Source organism: Micropterus salmoides, unplaced genomic scaffold, assembly GCF_014851395.1.
Source record: "Micropterus salmoides isolate LMB-PRFRI ecotype aquatic unplaced genomic scaffold, ASM1485139v1 Ms_hic_scaffold_4, whole genome shotgun sequence".
In the NCBI taxonomy this organism is placed as follows: Eukaryota; Metazoa; Chordata; class Actinopteri; order Centrarchiformes; family Centrarchidae; genus Micropterus; species Micropterus salmoides.
The window spans coordinates 16,383,091-16,407,276 of record NW_024043372.1 but is presented as its reverse complement, the minus strand read 5'-3'; the positions used below and the strand labels follow the sequence as shown (position 1 = coordinate 16,407,276).

The 24,186-nt window shown below is 40.5% G+C and overlaps 2 protein-coding genes across 15 annotated transcripts in view; one reads left to right on the top strand and one right to left on the bottom strand.

Moving 5' to 3' along the window:
- Positions 1–49: 49 nt before the first annotated feature.
- On the bottom strand, positions 50–4,426 carry LOC119885930 (inhibin beta B chain). Its single transcript, XM_038696291.1, has 2 exons — positions 3,880–4,426; positions 50–3,458 (listed from the first exon to the last, which is right to left on the bottom strand). The coding sequence occupies exons 1-2, from the start codon at positions 4,220–4,222 to the stop codon at positions 2,677–2,679; spliced, it is 1,125 nt and encodes a 374-aa protein (XP_038552219.1). The 5' UTR covers positions 4,223–4,426; the 3' UTR covers positions 50–2,676.
- A 2,083-nt stretch (positions 4,427–6,509) lies between these two features.
- The window catches only part of LOC119885510 (R3H domain-containing protein 2), a 73,714-nt gene continuing 56,037 nt past the window's right edge, over positions 6,510–24,186 (top strand). For 13 of the 14 annotated variants that reach the window (XM_038695564.1, XM_038695569.1, XM_038695565.1 and 10 more), the window contains exons 1-2: positions 6,511–6,791; positions 7,141–7,193. The gene's annotated coding sequence lies outside the window, so the exon portion shown is untranslated. Of the gene's footprint in view, positions 6,792–7,140; positions 7,194–24,186 lie in introns of all 14 variants that reach the window. The other variant, XM_038695570.1, reaches the window with a different exon arrangement.

The window sequence follows — 24,186 nt, the reverse complement described above, 5'->3', positions numbered from 1 at the left end:
TGGCTAAAGAGATACAATGATAAAAAAAACATTAACGGAAATAACTAGGTTGATTTAAAATATGTATTTATTTATTAAAAATGTACTTAAACTGCAATCATGTCATTTCAGCACATTATGACACATGCTTTACATTGAATTGCCATTACAAATCATTCATTATGCATATATGATATAAAAATGAAGACAATAATTATACACAAAATTGAAATCCTGGCTCCATTTCCACCAGTTACAGTATATAGAAATTCCTGTATCATCTGTGTGCTCTGCAAACACACGCATTGCTGCATATTTAAGCACGACTAGAGCTTAAGAAAATAAGCTGATTGACATTTGCTTTCTGTAGGCCTATTTACATTTTCTAGGTTGAGCCCACCTGAGTTATAAGTAGTAGACCCAATATTTGCTCTAAAAGTACAGTAGGCAGATAAAGTGCTTAGTAAGTTATGTTAGTTATGTTATGATGGCACCTCAATGTCACATTGAGTCCTGGGACAGGGGGTGCTGACAAGATAAAATAAACAATAAACTTTAGCATTAGAATTGTTTTACACAGATTTGAACTCTGAAGAAATAATACAAGTGCAGCTTTTAAAGGCAACAGAGAGAGGCAAAACATGTCTGTGGGCTATTTGGACAAAATGTAAAGACAAATGCCCCAACTTATTGCCTGAAAATGTTTCCTGCTTATGATGGAAGTATAACACAAGTCCTTAAGCTATACAGTTTACCAACACAGTAAGGACATACCCTTGAAACATCATCCAGAAAGCCAAAAAGGTCTTTGACTTTTACACTGATGGGTGTAAACAAAGGCGAGAAGTAGACAAGGCCTGGGTCTCAAATCTATACCGTATACTTATTTAAGTGTACACTAGCAGTGTAATACTTGGTAGACAAGAAATTATTGTACTATATTATTCTTTCAAATATGACATGACACAAGGCATGTAACACTACTGCCAATTTAAAATGTGAAAACCTCAGTGAAAAGTGGCTTAGTGCATTTTTTCCAAGAATTGAACTATGCTTCTTTGTTTTGAGAGCAGCATCCAGCTGTGAGTGAAGTAGTATACTTCACTTGGCCTTTTTCCCTGTATGGATGTAGTACTATACATAATCAAAACAAAGTTAGCATTATAAATTATTGAACTATAAATTGTGCAATTGGGATACAAGGAAAATGTTTTCAAAATCCACTCAAAATATTACCAGATTGCCTTTAGCTGGAAAGCCTCTAATTTTACATCATGCCAAAAAACTTTAGACTTTGAGAGCTATAAATGCCAACGTGCAACAGCACATGCTCATTGACCCACCTGCCTCACAGACCTTCACATTACCTGACACTGAAGCAATAGCTAAATGTTTGCTCATGCTGCTGAGAAATGACCTTGGGTTCATAGTTACCCAACTGATTAGCAGGCTTGTGTAAATAATACAGTGGAGATGCTGATCAAACATATTTCAACCTGCATGCAGCATCGGCTGTACTCTGAAAAAGACATGGACTCAGGGCAGATTGTACCTGTTCAAACCGCATCAGTTGTGTTTTCTTGCACTGTAATTAAAACTGCTTCTTACTGAAACTTCTCAATAAAATAAAAATGTTTGCTGGATGTAGAAAGAAAGTCATACTATCAGAATACAAATAAGTGTCCATATGAACATTGTGTCACAGGTCCACATAAAAAGACTCCATCAGTCAGTAATGAAATTGAAGTGATATACTCAATAGATTGTCTTTGGTATTTAGACCATGATGACTTGATACTCAATGTCCAAGTTGCATTTTGTCATCACGAGTTAATGAAGAAGGCACACTTTAAATCAAGGATCTTGTTCATTGCCTTGCTTTAAAATGGCAACATTTAGTTAGGCTAAGAAAAGGTGCAAATAAGCCATAGAAATATAACAGTTCTATAAATTAGTATTAAAATAGTATAAAAGTACATATATATATATATATATATATATATATATATATAGTATGTGGACACTGTGACCATTACATGAAACATCCTGAAAACATACTGTAGCCAATGTTTTGAAAGAGTTAGAAGTGCTAACAGTTCTGCTCCCAATTTCCTGAGATCCATAAAACATTTTACGTTGAATTGAATCCCAGCAGCAATTGTGCAATACATAATAAATAACCTACATTTCACGAAAATGAAAAAAGATTGCAACTTTAAATTTTACACCACAGTGAAGGATTTCTTTGTGTTTGTTGTGACCTCCGTAAAAAAACTATTTAATATAAGCGCGCCTTCAGTCAGCCATGGCCTAATCTACTTGTCACCACTATAAATGTTTTACATTAATATCACTCCTTCCTCCTGTGCTGAGTCTGTCATATGTTAAGGTTGCTCACTTTCTATTTCCTAATATATAATGCAAAAGATTCTACTGATTTAAATCTTGAAATTTTCATATATTCTTGTTAGAATATGCCTGAGTGCTGCGGGAAAAGTTTATCCTATAAAATTGTTTTTTTCTTTGTGCCTACTTGTTCCCGAATGTAATCTAAACACAAAGAAATACTTCCATTATTAACTCCTGTGTTCATGTGTGTTTGTATCTTTCTGTCTACAATACACACATCAGTCTTTTTAGTTTCCTCTGCTAAAACAAACCTATGTTAACTATACCATGTCTTTCATATTCTCTCCTTTATGTACATCCACAGGACTCCACTATCATATCAGGGACGTCCGTTTTGACAATACTATGCTGAGAGTTGAAGTACACCATGGAGAGTGGCCGACGCTCAGTGGGAACACAACATGACGATGCAGCCGTGTTAATGCCATTGACTTTCAGCTGACTGAAGACAGTGGCATGGAATGAGGATGCTATGCCTGGGGAGCCAGACAGGTGTTGGGGACACTGACCCATGCAGTAGTTCATATGGTAGCCTTCAGGTGCAATGATCCAGTCATGCCACTGGATATCTTTGAACTTGATGTAGAAGTCTCTCTTGCAGCACACGGTTACTTCATCACCACAACGCAGTGAACGCTTCCTGATTAAGTGTTTGGAGTGGTCATCACGGAGACGCACCTGGGCCACGAGGAAGGGCTGGTTGGAAGTGCCAGCAGAGCCACCCAGGGAGCAAAGGTTCTTCCCATCCTCATAGCAGCTGACCTCCAGCTGCAGCCGGTGCTGGCCACCATCCAGGAAGGCCTGCAGGGTGTGAGTGATGGGGAAGGTGTGCCAGTTACTCTCCTGGACCTCCAGCATCTTTTCTATCACCAGGGTGCGGTTTGCGCCTGACACCCCATTATCTGCAAAGAGGAAAACCCGGGCGGCAAGCCGAGAGTCTCTGTGAGGGTCCTCAGAGGAGCGAGCGTAGATCCACAGAGAAGACTGGAGGACCTGGATACTCTGGCCACGTTCTTGCAGAAACTGGAAGGTTAGACTGAGGCTGGCTTTATCACCACTCTCTGTCTCATCTATAGAAGAACCACACAGACTGTTAATATTTTGGTAACTGTGTTACACAAGCAAGGGAGGAATAAATTTAAAACTCCTAAGTAACGCTGCAGATTCATGTAAAAATAAATTACAAGTCAGTCTGCTTCCACCCATTTTAAGCATTTTACCTTTTATGATTGACCTTAACATAAGCATTCTACATGACATGCAGACATTTTATCTTTAAAACAAAAAATAAATGACATATAGGCCTACTGTAATCCTAAACTTTTACCACATGTTATGAAACAGTAAAAACCTAAAGTAGTTAACAAGGCATACAGAAACCCTGATCTAATTTGTGTGCATTTTAGGCACTGACAGTGCACACATAACGCGTTGTAGTGCCATACAGGCGGGGAATTGCTTTACAGTGTAAAAGGTGAATACCAAACTTACTTATATCTGCAAAGCTCACTATTTCATAGCCTTGATCTTTGGTAGGTATATTGTTTTCTAGTTCAAGAGTGCCATCCTGTCTGACGCGCCCGGAGTGCAGTTTGCGCAGAGCCGTGAGGAGCGCCACCCGGGGCACCGTCTGAGTGATGTTTGGTCTCTCTTTCAGGTGCAGCTTGTCCAGAAGTTGCTGCTTGGCGATGTCTATCATCAGCATTCGCTCTGCGTCTTTCTCCATGGCCGGCAAACCACAGGACGCGCAGCCCGGGGAGCCACTGACACAGAGACCCTTCATTAACAAGGGTGCCAAAAACATAAACGCTGGGAAAGAAAACGACGGCGTCATTCTTGACTCTGAAGTAAATGCGTTATTGTGTTCGGCGTGCGTAAAAGAACAAATTGAAAAAAAAACTTCAAATCCTTTTTTCCTGATTTGTTCTTTGAAAGTCACAAGTTTCCCAAACGTTGTCAGAGGTCCTCGTTGGCAGCTGGACACCGTGAAGACAGGAGTTGAGAGAAATGAGTGGTGTTTCACCCTCCTGATGGTAAAGATATCTGGGGTAATCCACCAAAACTAGTGACACGTTGGAGGGACGCACCAATGAGCGCATCGGGGCACCGAGGAAATTACTGGCAAAGCATCTGAGTATCCTGCTCTCTCACACAACACACGCACTCACACAGCACACGCAAAACACGCGCCCACACACTCTACTGCCTGACAGACACGGAGAAGGCATGATTAGTGATACACAGAATCAATAGCCTAACACACCTGGTACAGGACCCAACTCGCTGCTTTGCATTAACAAAGACATCGGTTGATTGGTTTTGACACACTTTAGGATAAAATTCATTATAATGAGGTCGTCATCTACATGTATCACAACAGGTACTTTCTGTGCCGCGTTGTACTCTCCAGGTCAACTGATACGCCACCTGTCATCACTCGTGCCGATCAAAGTTGAAATTCAGTGCCCTTTAACCCAGTTACAGAATACGCGGGCCCAGCTACTAAACAATTGAATCACAATTCAACGTGTGCCAGAGTGCTCGAGGCTATGAGGCGGGGACTACGCTTCAGCACGGTATTTGAAACACGCTCCGTCAAGTTCCCTGCAAGGTGGCACAATATCATAGGCCTACTGTAAAATAATACCTCGTGTGTGTGTGTGTGTGTGGGGGGGGGGGGGGGGGGGGGGGGCTCTCTATCGTGCCGTTGCCCGAACAAGTCTCTCCTGTTTGAGTTCTCACAGCATTTTATCAATAACATAAAATCACAAAGATAATATAGGCTACCTGTTCACCATATTTTGATGGGCTTTAATGTTGCCTTTTTGCATGGGGAATGTAAAGTTTTGAATGTACTAACATGTTGTTGCTGATAAGTTATAGCCTACCATTTCACAAACTTCCTTAAGGAGCCCTGCAGATATATGCACCCCAGGTAAATTAAAGACTTTAAAAATGATTTAAAATCTATACACACATAATAATGCGTTAAGTGGTGCCCCATGTGCTGTTAGTTAACACATACAAGCTGTAGAACTTGTACTGTAAAGTGTGTCATTGAAATATTGCCTACAAGTTGTAACAATGGTAGTCATGGTGACTATGCATGTTGTTTTTTGCCTTAGGGTTGAACATGGGGTTGGGGACAAGGCCTTATGACATAGAAGTACTTGCCTGCCGACATGTGGTAGATTTTAGGAACTACAACAAACTATACTTAGCCTATCTATTGGTGCTATGTAAAACACAAGTGTAGGGCTACACATTAAAAATAAAGGAAAACTAACCGAATCATGAACGTGCATCAGCCTATTTCTTCGGGATGGTTGGAAAATAAGATTAAAATTCACATTCAATGTTGGACTGACAATGTTAATATAATGTACCAGCCTATATGTTGATATTCTATATGTATTGGATAGATTAGGCCCCTACACCTTGTAGCCTGCGTGGGATATATTCTGTAGAAATAATGTGCCTTCATAAAATGCTTCCGTGGTTTAACTGTTCATTATGCCAATGTATAGGCGATTTTATAAACCTCAAGATGAGACACTACCGGGAAAAAACGGTTTTTTTTTATCATGCACTCCTCAGTTTGGGGATTTTGGGATAAGTTGCTTTCATTGTCATGATGTCATCATGTCTTTTCCAGACTAGTGGAAAGAAGACGCCCAAAATACACGTTTAGGTGTTTATTTTGGGTAGGCTTCTACAGTTTGTCTCTGTGCGTCTGTAGATTTCTCCTAAATTCACCAAATGTAAGCATTAGATACTGCCTCATTTGGATATTTACACATAACATTTCAGAAACCCTGTAGGCCTAATACAAAAAAGAACTATCTTAATGTAATTAATCAGTCAGGAAAGTTTGAAGTTTGAATCTGTTCTGCTTTTTTTTTTCACTCCATTCACCCGCAGTGTCTCGCCTTAATTGCTCTCCAACGAAATATTAATATTGTCAAAACTAGAGACAACAACGTTGTCACCTTATGACATAGGCCTATGTTTGTGGACAAAATAAGTTTTATATTTTGTGGGCTGTAGCGTTTGATAAGGCACTAACAAGTTTACTGTATCCTGAACGTCTCCTTGCGAAGTAGACTTACGCCGCTGACGTAACTGTTGGTGAGGGGGGGGGGAAAGTGACGCTGACACAGACACACAAGCCGGAGCCGAGAAGGGGGAATAGCGTTTTGTTTCTTTTTTCTTTAATTTGTGTCCTTTTATTCTTTGGAGTTTTGTTGTTATTTAGCTGTACTCTTAAAACGGATTCGACTGCCTCGCTCCTCAGCGCTTGCTAACTATCGTTAACGTTCATGCCGCTCTCCTCTCACGCGGCGCTATTTTGACAGTCGGGGTCGCGGTGAACTGAAGCTAGCAGCACCATTACATTAGCGTTGGTAAGTCATTCGGCTCGCTAACCAGCTAGCACCTTCTATTTTGAGACCTGACAGTGCTGGTACAGGTTTATTTCAAAGCTCGCCTCACTGTAAACATATGCTACCTTGTTGGCTAACCAGTTGTAATGTAAACGCTAGGTTTTGTGGACGTAGGGTTGCTAGCGTACACAGTAAAGAAAAGGCTAGCTAAGGGGCTAACATTAGCTACGTGCTGTAGGGGGCTAATTATACTCTCCGGAGGAAGCAAGCTAATGCCGTGAGCTAGCTATTGTTAGCGTGTGGGCAAGCTAATATTTTCAGTCAGCTGCACAGCCACGGCTCTGACCATACTGCCATCTGTTCTCTACAGACACTACTTGAAGGATTCTCCACACGGACTCGCAACATACGACCGGCCAAACGGTGAGCTGAACCATTTAAAATGACTTGAGTTAACGTTAACTTAAATCGAGGATTTATGATCGTTAGTCAGATATAAAACTCAACATTTAACACCATCTAAAGTCCGTGTTCTCCATGCCTGACGCGACATGGCCATATTAACATTTTATCCTTCTAATTTTGGTTGATATAGACGTTACTGAAACTCTGTGAATGAATGCGTGACTGAAGTGACCGAGTGATGCATTATTTGGTTGAATTAAAATTAAGCGGTTGGAATTTGTAGCTGTTCATTGCAATTAAGCCCACCTTAGCTGGTGACAACAAGGTGTTAATGCCACAACACCCTGTAGTATGTGTGTATCCACTGATAGTCAGAGACAACAGGAAACACGATGTTTAGATGCTTATGGCATAAAAAGTTATGCTTTTTTTGCCACACTCCAAACATAGGTAATATCTATCATCTTGGGTATGGGCTCAGTGAGGCATTATTATTTTCTTTGATTTACTGAGATGAAAAAGAAACAAGCCTGTCTCTGATTTTGTGTTCCAATCCAGAATTTGTAAAACACATGGTTTTAAATAGTTTGGCAAGAAATACTTGACAAATGGTCATCGATCTCTGTGTCTTGGCTTGAGCTCTACATTTTGACACTTGAGCTGAAAATAGATAGCAAGACTGTTGTGTCAAACTAGGTGGGATCACAGCACAGACTGTCAGAGCTGTGATTCAAACATCTGCTCTGGGAAAACAGCATGTGTGCCTGAAAACATAAATATTCATATCAGTTGGCATTGGCCAGTCATGTGATGCTGAGAATTGGCAAGTGGCAGGCCAGGACTGCCAATAAAGTCACATTTGATGTTGAGATTCTCTTGAAAAATCACAATTTGTCTATTTCTTTGCAGACAGTTGAGTAATATTAAGGCCAGGTTAAGGAGGTACCGTTCCTGAGCAATTTAGATATATCTGGCTTAAAGCATTGGTATACTCAGTGATTCTTTTTTTGACCCCATTACAGCTCTTTTCTTTGCATTATTACATCGGGCACCTAGCTTTCCTGAATAACATTCAGTTGCTGGTGTAACGGCATTATCATTGAGAAAAGGCTTAGGCCCATCCACAGTAAGATCTGGTGGAGGTGAGTCATTGAATCAACAGTGTGCTGTTGCTAAGGCCAGTAATGAGAAAAATTGAGTATCCTGCCTCCCCGTCAACATGTTTCACCCCTTTTATCGTGCAACTTGCATATGTTGCTTCACTTATAAAAATGCGAAAGTGTGAATATAGGTTAATTTATTACAGTCAGACAAGTGTAAGAAATGTAAGAGATAATTGTTAAATGTGCTTATGTATTTGTTTGGTTTGCAAGATGTGACTACAAACAGTTCTTCATTCATACACCAGTAGAACATTTTGTGTTGGTGGTAACCTACTTTCTGCTACTGTATTCACTTCCTACTATCAAATATTTATACAAGCCAAGATGGTTGATGCAAAATTGCTTTTAATACTGTATTTTATGGGCTGATGTAATTGAAATAGGCAGCTCATATCCAATGATTTCTGCAGCCAGGTATCATATCTTCTTCTCTCTCTGAATCTCTGTTTGCAGCAGCATAAGCAGAAGAGTAGCTTTTTCTAGAGAGATTTGAAGAGCTATTTATAGATCTCTGCCAGAGCACCAAGCGTGGTGCTGTTGCTGCTGCTCCTATCTCTCTTTGCTTAACCACTCCTGCTTCTGTTCCTATGTCTCTCGCATCTTTATTTGTTCCCTCTTCTTTTCCTGGTCTCTATGTTTTCTGAGCTTCCTTTCTCTTGTTGTCCTCTCACTGCTTTCCAATCCTCTTGTTTCCATATCTTTCCTTCATTGCTTGCTTTGATATAAATTATTGATCAGAGCAGAAGGGAGGCGACTGTTTGCATGGCCTTAAGTCTGGACTCAGATTGAGTATAGCTGCCTGTCTGACTTCACTGTAATTGCTAATTGTAATTTTTGCGTGATAGTTCAAAGGGAAAGAGAAGAGAAAATTCGTCACATGTTGAAATTTACCGCTGGATCATACGATCCAAGCAGGAATGAGAAAGTGTCTGTTTTGTCAGTAAATCTGCTTGGAAATGACACTTTTATAATGAGTATTCATTGACTTAATGTAAGTGTAGCTTTCTTTATTCAAACATTTGGGCCAAAATAGCCCTCATTCAACTCATGCTAAATCATAAGTCAATAAGAAGCTGGTTATGTCAAAACAAAGTTGTTTTTAGTAAAGGCCTGTTTGTAAATTTGCGATGTAAATAGTAACTATTTTCCTAGTTACACAGTGATATGCTTGTTTAGAGACTGCAGCACCTTGTTAGTAGATTGTGTTCATGGACGATTTATCTGTGGTATCTTTGGCTACTGATCCTTGCTCACCTCCTCCCCTTTGTTCTTCCTGTTTCTAAGCCCTTCGCTGTCTTCTCTTTCTGTCCTGTGAAAGAAGCTGCCCAAATACAGAAGAAGCTGTCGGCCGACTCCACATCCAGCCAATGAGAGCAGGTAGCTGGCGGACCAGGCAGCTACTTTTTCACCGCAAAACATGTTTCACTCCCCTCCAGCTCTCTCTGTAGCTCAGACAATCCCTGCTACCTGCGTGTGCTAATCCATTATTTCACCCATATTCTTTGTCTTTCTAATTGCTATCTTTATAATAACAAACAACAGCTGTTTCGCATGTAGGTTCGCTCATTTCCTGTTTCACATTTCACATGTGTTTTCTTGACAAAACGTGGTTTGGAGACCAGCGTTGGGTGACACAGCCACTGTCAGCTTGTGTAGTGTGTGACCCCCTGTCACCGATCAGTCACGTAGTGTGAACGCCAGAACGACTTCACGAATCCCATCACAAGACAGCAAGTTGTGTAGTCTGAATAGCACGGCCATCAGCTGACGCTGAAAGTCGTGTAGTCTGCACGAGCCTTTAGTCGCTCGTCCTAACTTGGTTAGGTGAGGAAACAAGGCCAGTTGTGTGCTAAACGTCCACCTATCCATCCTGTTTCTTTACCTGCATTGTTGTGCTTTATCCACAAATCTTGACCATGGATTTGAACCAAAGACCATCAAACTGCGCTAGCCACTGAGGTACAATGCTGTCCCTATGCGCACCAAAAGTGGGCCATGCAAGCGTATCGAGACCACCTCTTCAAGGAGGTCTCGGTATGCTTTCAAACGACCTCTGGTACGGTTTCCTTGTGGTGTGAAAGGAAACGAACCAACCACAGGATTTTATGATAGCAGAGATGTGATCCGAGCATTATGTCCAAAGCTAAACTATTAATAAATCCATTGTCTGGCCGCGAAATGTGTTCAGCGATCTTATAATTGATCTGTAGGCCTATAAGCTGGTATGCTTATGAAAATCATTTGGTAACGTATACTTGTCAGCACCGATATTTCCCCTGATTAAAAGGTTAAAATCTGTTAGAGTGCCATTAGTACTCCGTTTACCCTGTCCGTTCTCTAAGGCGATACAGATTAGAAGCATTAAAATGCTGCAGAAACTTCTCAGTCACTGGAGTTTGATTTCCCCACGTGGGTCCTGATGATGCAGGATGACACAGCTGTCAACAAGTTACCTGTACGTCTGTGTAACGTCTCTTGGTTCATTTGTAAAACTGCAGTGTGAACATGAACCGGACCAGAACTAACATGCAACAGTATATAATTTGTTTCACTTGGTCCGGACCAAATGAACCGAGCTACAGGTGTGAAAGCACCCTAAATCACACTGGAGACCATTTAGGCTATCTTTTTCAAGAAGAATTTGAAGATGCTAATGGCATAAAACAAATGATCTGTTTATCTTCACAAATCAAGACTTGATAGTCTAACAATGCCATAGCCGGGAACAAGACAAATCTGCAAGCTCATGTTTTATTTGCACTGGCAGATGCGGACAAAAAAAAAAGTTTAATCGAATCTTTTTAAAATTTAATTATGAATTTCGATAATTGTGACACCCCTACTCACACATCTGCACTTGACCACGGTGTGGTTTTGTGGGCTGCCATTTTTGAGTAATTATTAAAATTATTGATGTTAGCTTTGCTATTTAAAAATGTCCTGAGTTGTGCAGGATGTCCTGTGAGTAACAATTCCCTCTGACCAGTCAGTGGTCTGCAGTGTTTTCACGTCACCTTTTAGTATCAACTCGGCTCTCTTGGAACCTCAAACGAGGCCATATCAAAAAAAAAAAAAAAAAAAAAAAAAAGAACCAGGTACTATTCACAGTGGACAAGCAAAAAAAGAGCTAGCAATACCATGTAGTGGAAAAGCAGGATAAGCCAACCCCTTTAGCTATGATTTGCCATAAAGTGTCTATTTTTTTTAATAATGCTGGGTTGGGTCACATACATGTACGTCTGGGTACTTTAATACATCAGCAGGCTATAGTAAACGATATGATATAGCCCACCCCTAGTTGACATGGTTTATCCTGGTTACAGTTACAACCAAAAAATTCACAGTTACTCATCGAACTGTCAATGACTTGCTTAGTTACTGCTGCTTCAATGTCATTTAAAGCTGGAACTCTCTGACTCGGCAACACATTTTTCAGTTGGAATTAAAGCCTGGTTTTGTGCTGTCAACTCAAGAAGTCAACAGTCTGTGAGACCGGCATTCCTGGACTTATGCTACCTTACTCAGAGTTCCCTGCTGATGTTTCCTTTGATGCTGAACTTTTGACTGCCTCTTTTCCATTGCGTCTTTCAGCTGCCGTTTGCAGTGAGGGCGCTTCAGGGAGATGAGGCAAATATATTGTCTTGTGGGATTAAGGTTTTTCCTAGCTAATGAGGTGGTTTCATTACCCCCCCCCCCCACACACACACTACTATCTTTCCTTTAAACCCAACAGTTTTCATTATTTATTTTTGACCATTGCAGCAATGCTCTGTTTCACCAGCAGCTGTCAGTACTTTATGATCACCCAGACACAGGCTACAGATAACGTCTCCATATTTTCACATGAAATGGAGAGTGATGAATGGTGAGTGTTTGCCTAGACCGTGTCCCTTACTTGCTGGCAGATGTAAGCTAATGTCCTTTTTTTGCACAAAAGTACCAAACCTTAAATTTTAGTTGTGAAAGAATAAATCTATTTACTGTAACCTCTCATATAAGCATCCTGTTGTTGTATCAAGTGTGACATACTGGGTGATTACAGCAACCCTTTAAACAGCTGGAGTTCTTGCGTGCCCTGGGTTGGCTGTCATTGCAATTATATTGTTACAGAAAAGCAGAGAGAAAACAAGATATGTAAGAGGAATAGAGAGAGAGAGGGAGAGAGAGAATCGACACGAAAGGGAGGGTCTGAGGAGAAGGGAGCGGTGAAAAATGTGCGCATGATAGCATATGAGCAGTAGGGAGAGAGGGAGCCAGCTAGCAAGCAAGGCTTTCTGTTTCCTCTTTCTCTTAGTGTGTGTGTTTCATTCAGAAAAAGTGAGGGGGCAGTCAAAAACGAGTTTCATGTCAATTTTCGTGAAACTCATTAACAAAACAGAGCTGTTGGTACCTACAGACAGGAAGGGAACAGAGCAAGCGTGAAGACGAAAGTAGAATGAGGTGAAGAGTGACCGAGGTAAACACCCCTGAAACTCGGCTATTTACATGCTGCATGAAATGGAACTCATTCATCTGTACTACTTAGCAAGATACAACTGTCAGCGTTGTCTCTGTCCCGAGCTGCTTCTGCCACTGCCGCTTCTCCTGCGATAATTCTCCTGCGATAATGTGCTTTTATCTGTGAGACACCTGATCCCACTTGGCTGGAAAACCACAGAGCTGAACTCTGAATACAGTAAGCATGTGCTGTGTGTGTCTGTCTGTGTATCTTTGTCAGTGAGTGTTAATAATTTGTAGGTGAGATGTCCTTTCACAACTCTTAAAATTTGGTTTGACGTGCAGCCAATGCCACTGTTATAATTGCCGCTTGACAGTTTCCATTGTTGCTCTTTAAGTTCCTGCAGCAATGTATTTCATTATAACTAGTAAAACTGCAAAAATCATTTGATCATCTGCTGGAAGATAGTTTGATAATCCATACATACCGTTTCTTCTTATAAGTGTAACTCATTTTATCAGTGTACTTTAAGCTGGAAGGAGAACCCTGATTGATTGGTTTTACAGGCTGAAAGATGCTGTCTTTGGTGACTGTAATGGTGTTCGTTTGTGCGTTGAGTTGTCAGGTTATGTTCGTATGTGTTTGTACACACGCACAAAATGTGTTTAGTGAGGCAAATGCTGAGGTAATGAGGAATTCCCTTCTGTGTCCCTGTGTGGGTGGAGGCAGGGAGGAGGATGGAGGTGGCCTGGTGGGGGTGGAGAGTCACTGAGAAGTAGGGCGTCATTCTGCAAGACTGTCATAGTGAGAAGGGAGGCAGGAGTACAGGGGGAAAAAAGGACAACCTGTGGGCTTACATAATTCTGCATGTGGGAAGTCCTGTGTTAAGAGACCCTGAAGTGTATCTTCAATGATCCTTTTGGCTTGAAGGTGCAGTAAGAAGAAGATATACTTTATTTAATCCCGCGAGGGGAAACTCAATGTTTTCACTCTGTTATTATGTTAGTATTTTTACACACAGGTCCGAAAGACACACACATGCACATGAACAAACAGGACCCATAGCAACACATGGAGAGATGTCAGAGTGAGGGGGCTACCACTCAATGCGGCGCCCCGAGCAGTTGGGGGTTCAGGGGCTTGCTCAAGGCCTCCTTCGGCAGTGCCCAGGAGGTGAACTGGCACCTCTCAGCTACCAGTCCACGCTCCGCAACTCTGGTCCGAGCTGGATTCGAACCGGCGACCCTCTAGTTCCCAGCCTAATCCTTACTAATGATTATGACCGTTTATGAATGCAGCAGAAATTAGAAATCTTTTTTTGGTCTCTGAAGAACTATACATTTACACCGGCATATGCCAGTATTTTTCACCTTTTTCGTAGAACATGATGTGCGGGAATAGGGAAGGAATAGAGAGGTGGTGAGAGAGAAGCAGGACAAGTGTGAGAGAAAGCACAACAGCAGAGCCCTCTTGAATAAAAAATCTGTCGCTATAAATAGCAAGCCGTCCTCATGGCCTCAGCACTGTTTCAGGTTTAGAAGACCTGGCTTTTCCCTCTCTTTTTCTGTTAAGATACAAAAACAGACTCACAATCCTCTTCATTGCCTCTTCCTTGTGTTCTTTTTTTTGTTCACTCGGCCTAGATCTGTCTTGTTCTGGATATGGGCTGTTTATATAATGACTGCCTGTGTGTTACGTTTGTGGACGTCTTTCAGCATTATAATAAATCAAGATGCATCAGTGTCCTAAGTGATGCACCCTAATTCAACTAGCTTGATGTTGGCTCATAAAATGACAATGATACCATGATTCCAACCCTCTTGTCAATTAGAAATGCCAAAGACTGACAACAACCACAGCAACCCCCAAATTAGTTGGACGCTGCCCATTTGGTGTCAGGTTGCCAGAGCTAATGATGGCTGCCCATCATGTCAGCACCTTTCTTGAGTAATAAAATACATGATTAGCTGTCGTAGCTACAGCTAGCTGTTTTGCCCTGGCTGACTTAATGTACTACATCCCCTCGCTTTAAGACATTTTGTGTGTGGATCCTTGTCTGTGCATATGGCCATTACTTTTGTTGTTTGTTTGTGACTTTGGAGTTCTGCTCCCCAGGTAGGCTAGTTGGCACTCCTGCAGCTTCACTACTGCAAACTAATTGCCAATGCGTGGGAAAAAGACTGGGACGAAATAGAGAAAGCACGAGAGGAAGGGAGGAAAGCAATCAATAGCAGCCCCTGGAGGATCTGTTGCTTTAATTGCCTTTAAGTCAGAAGGTTCACACTTGATCATCTGAAGCTTTTTTTATTTCCTTACACTTTTTTCTTTAGATTTTGCTTGAAAACCTCCATACTCTTTCAGAGAGGGCCTATACCTTGTCACTTCTCCAAAGCATCTTACCTCCATATTTTTCTTTGTTTGAAATGTTTGAATTCCTCAACATATCAAGTTTTTATATTGTTAAAGGTGGGGTAGGCAACACTGGGGAAATTAGCAAGAGACAGCTAGATTTTGAAAATATCCTACTGAAAAAAACCCACCACCTCCCTCCAACACCTCTCCCCCAAAATGCATTTACATGGGCAATGAGTTGTTAAGGCTAGGCTAGTAGACCCAAGTGCAGGACTAAGACTGAAAGGAGACTGGAGTTAGATAAGAGAGTTTATAGGGTTGAAGGGTTCAGATACTGAGCCACGGAAGGAAAAGGCAGACTGGAAGGCTAGATTCGGGCAGAACCATGTTGGTAGCTGCTGTGCAGAGAAGGGGGGAACCATAACCATTGAGAGTTCATAGACTGAAGGCTCGTGCAGACTGCACGAGTTTCAGCGTTGGCCGATGGCTGTGCTGTTGACACTACACAACTTGCCGTCTTGTGACGGGAGTCTGAAGTCGTTGTGGCGTTCACACTACGTTACTGATTAGTGACGGGATCGCACACTACGCGAGCTGACAACGACTCTGTCACCCGACACTGGTCTCCAAACCACTTTCTGTCAAGAAAACACAGGTGAAATGTGAAACGGGAAATGAGCGAACCTACACACGAAACAGCTGTTGTATGTTGTTATAAAGATACCAATTATAAAGACAAAAAAATGGGTAAAATAATGGATTAGCACACGCAGGTAGCAGGGATTGACTGTGCTACAGAGAGAGCTGGAGGTGAGTAAAAAGTATTTTGCAGTGAAAAGTAGCTGCCTGCGCTGCCAGCTGCCTGCTCTCATTGACTGAATGTGGATGTCGAGTTGGCCGACTCGTCCATATATTTGGCATGCTAGATATCTGGAAGATGTCGGCGATGTGTCCGAAATGTGTTTGGGAGCCATTTTGACGCGTCCTTGAGTAGTTTGCACATAATGACTGGCGACTGCTGATCGATCACTGATTTGCCCCTGATCACGGTCACCGAGCTCACTGACCAGCAAATCAGGCTTAAAATCATGTATTGTGAACTAAGCTTAAGGGGCTGATCTGTACAGGTTCAGATCAGAATGTGGGAATAGTTGAGCTGGGTGGGGGTCCAGGGAGAGCAGGTGGGAATAACTTTATTGTACAGTAGTGGAACTAACATGTTATTATGCAAAATTCACTTAACTTTTATTTTTAGCCTACTAAATGTTCTCCTTCTACAATCTGCCTAATATAATTATTTAAATGTGTTCATTATGTTGTTTGTTTTGTTGTAGCCTACAGTTTACTGATTAACTTATTAAAATGTAGGCTATTTGACTATTTTGATCTGTAACGAAATTAACTGCCACACTGCCTTTGTCATCACACAGCGCAGGGCTTCATTTTGTTTTCCCTTTGATGTGCATTTAGTTACATTCACTGCTGGGATCAGAGGTCAGGCGTGTGGAAAAAACCCTCAAATCCCAAAATTGAAAATTAAATGCCTACCCAACAATCGAAAAATACTTCGTTTTGTTAAGGTTTTGTAAACATATCAGTTTATTATTAATTGGAAGAAAGTAGCAAGCTAATATTAGCTAGCAGGGATATGTGTCTGTAAAACCCTAGGTATACTTTTTGATTAGGCCAGTCTAATCTTACACTAGCGTTATGCTCAAATGAGACTGGCAAAGAGAAGTACCCACTTGTTGGAGTTTCTAGAGACGGACGGAGGGAGCAACTAAAGAGAAAAAGTGTCAGTAAGAGGCCTCTAAAACCAGTAGAGCCGCTTTTCACACAGTTGAGAGTGGAGAACTGAGGACATGCTGTACTTAAGCAAAGCAAGATTAGGAGTGGTTGTTTCTGACGTCATTGGAAGGTTGTGTTAATGAATTAAGAGACTGAGGGACAGAGAGGCAAGAAAAAAGAGAAGATGGTGGTGACATCTAAATTGCTATCCTTAAGCAAGCGGCGGTTTTGGGAGTGGTTGGCTTTTACAGGTAAACAGATGGCATAGCACAGCGAGATGCTGACCTGCCACCGCTGTCAGGTCAGCTACGTGATCTAGCGACTCGCTGCCGTGTACGGTTTCTCTAATTAACACTACCTCCTAATCTGTACCGTGGTTGCAATGTTGCCAGTGCCATACACACTTGCTCTCTCACACAGGACATGGGCGAGTAGAGAATAAAGCATCTAATGAATTTAACAATGGCAACTCATTTCAAATACAAAGAGTCTTCTTTCGAGACTTTCTTAATTTAAAATGTGTAGTGTGAATAATCATTAGTAAAGGAAAGACTTGTTTCTTATAGGAGTACTTGTGGACCTCTCTCACATAAGAGTGTGTTGTAGGTAGGGCTGAACGATTTTGGAAAATCTAATTGCGATTTTTTTTTTTCACTGAAAAAAATGTGATTTGCGATTTAATATGCGATAAATTTTTAAGCTCTTTACCTTCTGTATCATTCAAAATGGACAAGCCGTAAATGAGTGTATAGAATGACCAACACAATATTAGATAGATTAAACATACACTGTTCTTTCTTGTGGGTCAGGCCTGTGTTATGATGAAATTAAGTGATGCATGAACTGCATGAATTATTATTGAGCAATGGTGGAGAAGAAGTATCAAATTTTAATAATATTGGTAAAATAATTTGAAAGTCAAGTCATGGCAGATATAATGGCATCAGGTCAGCCTACCTACAGACCACAAGAAAAACTACGTTCACCACAGTGTATTATACAGTAAGCGCTCAATACAAAACCAACAGTTCAACCACCAATTGAGTCCTTATCTCAGTTCAAATCTCCTAGGAGTCCATCTTAAAAAAAATAAAAAATAAACTTAAAAAAAGTGACGCCTCTCATGTTTAATAGACAAGCTTAGTAATTCTCACCTGAGTTCCCCACCCCGAAGCCTCCGATGCTGGTAAGTAGCGCACTGGCTGTAACCAGGCTGTAACTCAGGACAGACTGGGCCTCTTTCAGAATTGTGTGTTTGGGTTGAAATGCCGTTTCACAGATATTTCCTGAGCTGACTGGTGGCTGTGTATTGCCACAATATGCTTAACTCACTACATGTGTCTTTTTCCTGTCCGTCAAAGCGGCGAATGACCCGGCGATTTCACCCACCACCAAGTTACCCGTGGTTGCTACTTTCATTCCCTGTGTGACACTAAAATAGTGTCAGCCCGTGTCAAGCTTAAGGCCATTGTACAACAACAGGTCAAGGTACAGCGTAACGTGCAAAGTTGATGCTTCGTCTGCAGACTGGTTTACTCTCGTGTGTCATGCGACCACAGTGTAATCGCAGCCTTTGCGATTAGAAAATACCGTTTTTTCACATTGCGATAATATCGCAAATGCAATTAATCATTCAACCCTAGTTGTAGGTTGTTGAAAATTTGTTCCAAACATGTCAAGTAGGAGATTGGCGACTAGATAAGGATTTGCACAACTGGATTCAAATATAGTCTTAACCCTACTTAGCTGAGCTTAGACGTCTGTCAAACAGTCTACACGGGATGCATATCATTTTGTGTCCACCGCTCCTATAGCCAAAAGCAGGCCTGTCATCATCCCCCTATTTTTGTATTTTAGCACAGTGTCTTCATGGTTGGAACATTGCAGTTGCCCAATGCCTAGTGTAATGGCAATGCAAAAGAAAAGAGGCCATGTTTTATTTGTCTGAGCTGACTTACTCTTTGGCAGCCAGGTGGCCGGTAAATAATTTGGAATCGCATCATCTAATCGTGGCTCTGAGGTAGGCTATTTTTTTTAATATCAGCTACCTTCAAGTATAAATATCAGAACACTGGCTAACCGTAGCCTGAACCATTAACATGATAAACAGCAGGGCTACCTCTACTACTGACACTCCCCTACATTCACTCATACTGACACACACACACACACACACACACACACACACACACACCAGAGAGTCTTTCATCTTCTGAGCCACTTTCTCAACAACAACACTGAGACTGCACAGAAACTTTTACAAAGGGCAATGCATGTGCTTCTAGTGACTGTGAAAACTCCAGCAGTCTCTCCGTTTCCAGCGCGGACACGGAGAGTCTGACAGCAGCTGTTCATGGCTGGTTAGCTCTGACTACTAGCTCGATATGGCAGTTCCTGCTACACTGAGCAGTGGTCAGTCTGTCGCAAAGTCACTCTGGTCGGTGTCTCCTTACCTTCCTCGTCACACACTATGTAGCCACGAGGTCACGCCCACTACAGTGGTTGTCCTGTGCCTGCTGCATCTTTTAAATATGCTGCGATGTTAGCAGAATTTGGGTGTTTCTCTATAAAGTGATGTTGAATTTTGTTATACTGTGTAGCTTCCTGGCCATGATATGAACCTGCAATGTTTTTCTCTGGTTTTAAGAACAGGGGTGACAGACGTCTCTGATGAGGTGAGTTAAAGTGCAACGGTGTAATGGTTTTTTTATTGAAAAAGTTCAGAATAAAGATCAAATGTTATCTATTGTCTCCTCAAAGTGATGCTAAAGATGAGTTTACATACTAAAAACTTATTTTAAGTCAAATAATGCCCAATGCAGTTTTATGGCTAGTACAAAATATTTTCTCAGTTCACCTGCCACTGACAGAAGAGCCAAAAAGTACATTTTGGATGCTATGTGTGATAGAGAGATCCTGTTTGGGTTGTGTGTTTTATTTGCAGATCCTTACCCCTATGAGCCTAAGGGATTTGAAGGGACTATATTTAGCTGGCTAGGTGCCTGGGGAACGAAGGAGGGAGGAGAAACACTGAAGAGCAGTTGAAGAGGGATGCTTAGTGGTACACTGAGCTGAGTGTTGGTTGGCTGGATGGATGTCTGAATGACTGGCATGTTGCCTTCCTGCTGGCTATTCTGGAGTGCACAAGCCACATTGTAAGAGACCACACTTTCTGCTGGCCCAACAGAGACAGGCCGGCTGTTTGACTGGCTGGATGCCTGACTTCCTGGTTAGGCTCAAGGAAACTAAAAACTGAGGAAGGGTCATTACACCGTAATACCAATGTTATAATGCTCTACTTGTTGCCAGGCTTTGGTGCCAGTCCTATTGAAGACCTTGGATGAAGAAATGCCTCTACCAAATGAAAGATCACACTTAGAATAGGAGAATACATTACTTACTGATGGTTCCAAATATGTGCATTTGTTTATTTGCTGTTGATAAAAACACCTGGTCTGTAATCCCATTTGTCTGGTGCCCTGTTGTGGCTATACCTAAATCCTGGTTATATCAACAACTGTATATTATGTTACATAACGAGCTCAGACTTAATTTAGTTAGGGTATATTACAGTTTAGCTAACCTCACTTACATATGCATAAGAAGCTCCAGTCTGTTATAAATTTTAGATTAAATGTAATCTAATCTGCATGTAAATATATTGTTGAATTAGCATAAAAGTCAAACGAAATGTACCTCAAAAACACCTGAATCATTACCTAAATAATAGGTAATAACCCTAATCAGATGAAAATGGCAAAAAAAAAAGCACTTTTGGTGTTCGGCCTAGTAAGTCAAAAGATTTTACCCAACAATTACTATTATTTAATTATTATTATTACCAACTCAAGAGCCAGTCAGAGGCAGCGTAGGGCAGGTCTTTTTTCTAGTCCGCTACACTGTGGAATCTGACAGCTGAACATGTGAGGATGGTAAAAGACTGCCGAACGAGCTGTCTGTTGGAAAGCAAGCCTGATGTTTGATTAATATATTTATTTCAAACATGTTAAAAAAGAAAAAAACTATTTAAAATAAGCATACATTCAAAATAACACAAAAAACAACCTCCCCCCAAAAAACTTTTATGAATGCCAATAAAAGAAAACTTCTATTTACATGTTTGAAAAAAAAAAAAAAAATATATATATATATATATATATATACTCCTACCCCTTTTAATCTCTAAATAATTAACTAATAATTAGCAACATTTAATGTGCACAGTACAAAATTATCCAGTCAATTCGTGCACCCACTCTTCTTTCTCTCTGTATTTCTTGAATAGTTTCTTTGTATCTATTTTTAAATTGAAATATGTTTGGACACTCTTTGACCTCATCTTTTATTTTGTTCCTTATTTTGACACCATATCTTGCTAAACTAAAACTTCTTAAAGTTTGATGCCTCTCTTACATTATACAACCCGTCTCTTTCCGAGAATATTTTCTGTACATTGGTCGGTAAAAGCTTATTTCTTGCTTTGTACATCAGTACTGCTGTTTGAAATTCAGCCAAGTCAGTGAATTTTAAAGCGTTAGACTGTATAAAATAATAAAAGATTGGTGTGTTTCAAAAAACCAACATTATGAATTATACGTGTTGCTCTTTTCCGCAGTACTATCAATGATTGTATTGTACTTTGGAATGTGTTTCCACCAATGAACAGTATATGTTTAATACGTTTTTTCCTGCTCTTTTTGTCGTCTATAACCACTCCCAAGAATTTTGGATCATGTTCTTTCTATGTTGACACCCTCTAAACGTATCTTTGCTTGATTGTTTGTTTTCCTGTTTCCAAATACCATAAATGTAGTTTTACTTAGATTTAATGATAACTTGTTTATGTCAAGCCATTGTTTTATATTCCTGAGCTCAGAAGTGATTGTGTCCAGAATCTGCTGTAAATGCTCACCAGTTCTAAAAATGTTTGTGTCATCTGCAAATAGTAAAATTTTTAGCTTTTCAGATACTTTACAAATATCGTTGATATATAACAGGGGTATTTAATTAAAATTCAAAGAGGTCCAGTAAGAGAAAATTTCACGAAGCAAAAGTCCAGAACATTAACTTGCGTTATCATTCAGTAGCCTACAATAACGTATAGCCTAGTTGTATCACCATATCTTTTTAGTCAACAACTGATCCATAGACTGTATATAAAGGTCAAATCAGACACTATTTCAACAATATTTACTGTCATGTCAGTTTTCACATAAAACTGAAGGGATAATAAATAACTGCTCTAATAACTAAATTCTAAATTTAAGTAATCTAATGGCTGCATTTAAAAAAAAAAAAAAAAAGTTTTTGTAAATGTGCATCTTAAAAGAAATAAATTTTATTTGTTGCTCAGTTTCAGAAAAAATAAAAACCGTAGCTTTGAGGAATTGAAATTGAGTCTCAACCAATTTTATAACTAACCCTCAGCACATCTTAACAAATGAACAGCTTTAATACCTCCTTCTCTTTCATTCCCTCTTATACCGCTTTCCTACTTTCTCTTGTTCAGTGAGAAACGTGATCTGTGGCTTATCTTGCCAGCTAGGATTGGAGATACATGAGAGATTCTGGTTTTGAACTTCCCGCGTGAAGAATGTACATGCGAGTCTCTGTACATTCTTGGTTAAAAACCATGTGAAATTTCTTTGTCGTCTCCCCTCTTCCTCGGTGTGTCTTATCTCACTTGCGGACTTGACTCGCAATGCTCAGGGCCGTCAATGGCTCTGGCAATGCTTATAGGAATGCACAGATATGATTGGATGAGCAGCATCACATGAGACAATTAGAGCACATGCAATTGGTCTGTGAATTTCATGTGCCGCCGAACCAGTAAAGTAAATGCTAGAAAAGCTGCGTGGGTTAAAATAGAAACGCTCTGTCACGAGGTAGTAATTCTCAATAATAGATCGGCTGTACGTCCGGTTCCGGACAGTATGGTAGCTGGGTTCGGATCCGGACCGCGGTCTGCCTATTAGTGACCTCTATATAGGATAAACAGTTTTGGTCCCAACACTGACCCCTGAGGGACACCACAAGTAATGTCCATACATTCTGATGTATGTAGTCCCATTTTTACAAATTGTTGTTTTTTAAATAACTGCTTATCCAGTTCAACACAATTCCCCTGATTCCAAGCCGTTCCAGTTTCTTTAATGTTATGATTTATTGTGTCAAATGCTTTTTTTAAAAACAATAAATACTCCAACCGCATATTTTTTATTATCTATGGTATGTAAGACAGAAGTAATATTTCTTAGAATGTTAACAGATACAAAAATGTTAAGTTTAGAACTTTGCCCGCTGTTATTAACCAGTAATGTTTGCTAAGCTAGTTGTTCAGAGCAGTGGCAGCAAATGATCTAATGTACGCTAATATCAGCAGGATAAAACGTGTCGGCATCTGTGTTGTTTACACTGGGGACATGTCCCCATCACTATTTGAAAGTGTTTAAGTGTTTTGAAAAATAGCTTGCAACATGAAATGGCAAAAAAAACAATGTAAGTGCTTTGTGAAAGGTTATTTGCATTTTTAATAGGGCTGCACAATTAATCTAATTGCAATGTCGTCATGTGCGATTACATAACAGCAAAAGTGTGCGATTTAATAAAACAGAAAAGGTGTGTGTGACGCTGTGTGCGCTGCACTTTGCTCATTATCTCCGCCTATACCCGGCTCTCGCATGTGCCCTCTAAAAACAGATAAGCCTACTTGCAATGAGGAAAAATTATTTATGAGCAGTGTGCGAGTAATGTTTAATACAATAACGACCGTAACCCCTCCGCCCGCCCCGCTGATTGTTAAAAACATAGTTGGACACGCCACTGGCCCACCGAGAAAAATCCTGGTGCTCCGGTCGCTCTATGACAGAGACCGAGAGACGAGGTCAGCAGCTTAAAGCGGTAAGACAGAAAGAAACTCGTCGACGTGCAGTCACTTTTCGTCAACTGACCAATCACGGCCTGGATGGGGCGGGACAAAAAAGTTTGACTTGCTGCAGCAAACCATTAAATGTTGAACAATGTGATTATTGACCAGTTAGTGCTTAGAATTAATAAGTTAGAGACCGATGTAGAGCATTTTGCATGCACAAGGATTTAATGAATAAAAACAACCCACAGAAATGAAACAGCTGTAACAGGATTTAATATTCGACTAGTGGTAAAATAATAGTATTATTGTATAAAATGATAATGAATGTAGCATATTATTTTTATACTAACAGAAAACTATTAACTAAATATTACACTTTTTATTTAAATAGTTAATAAA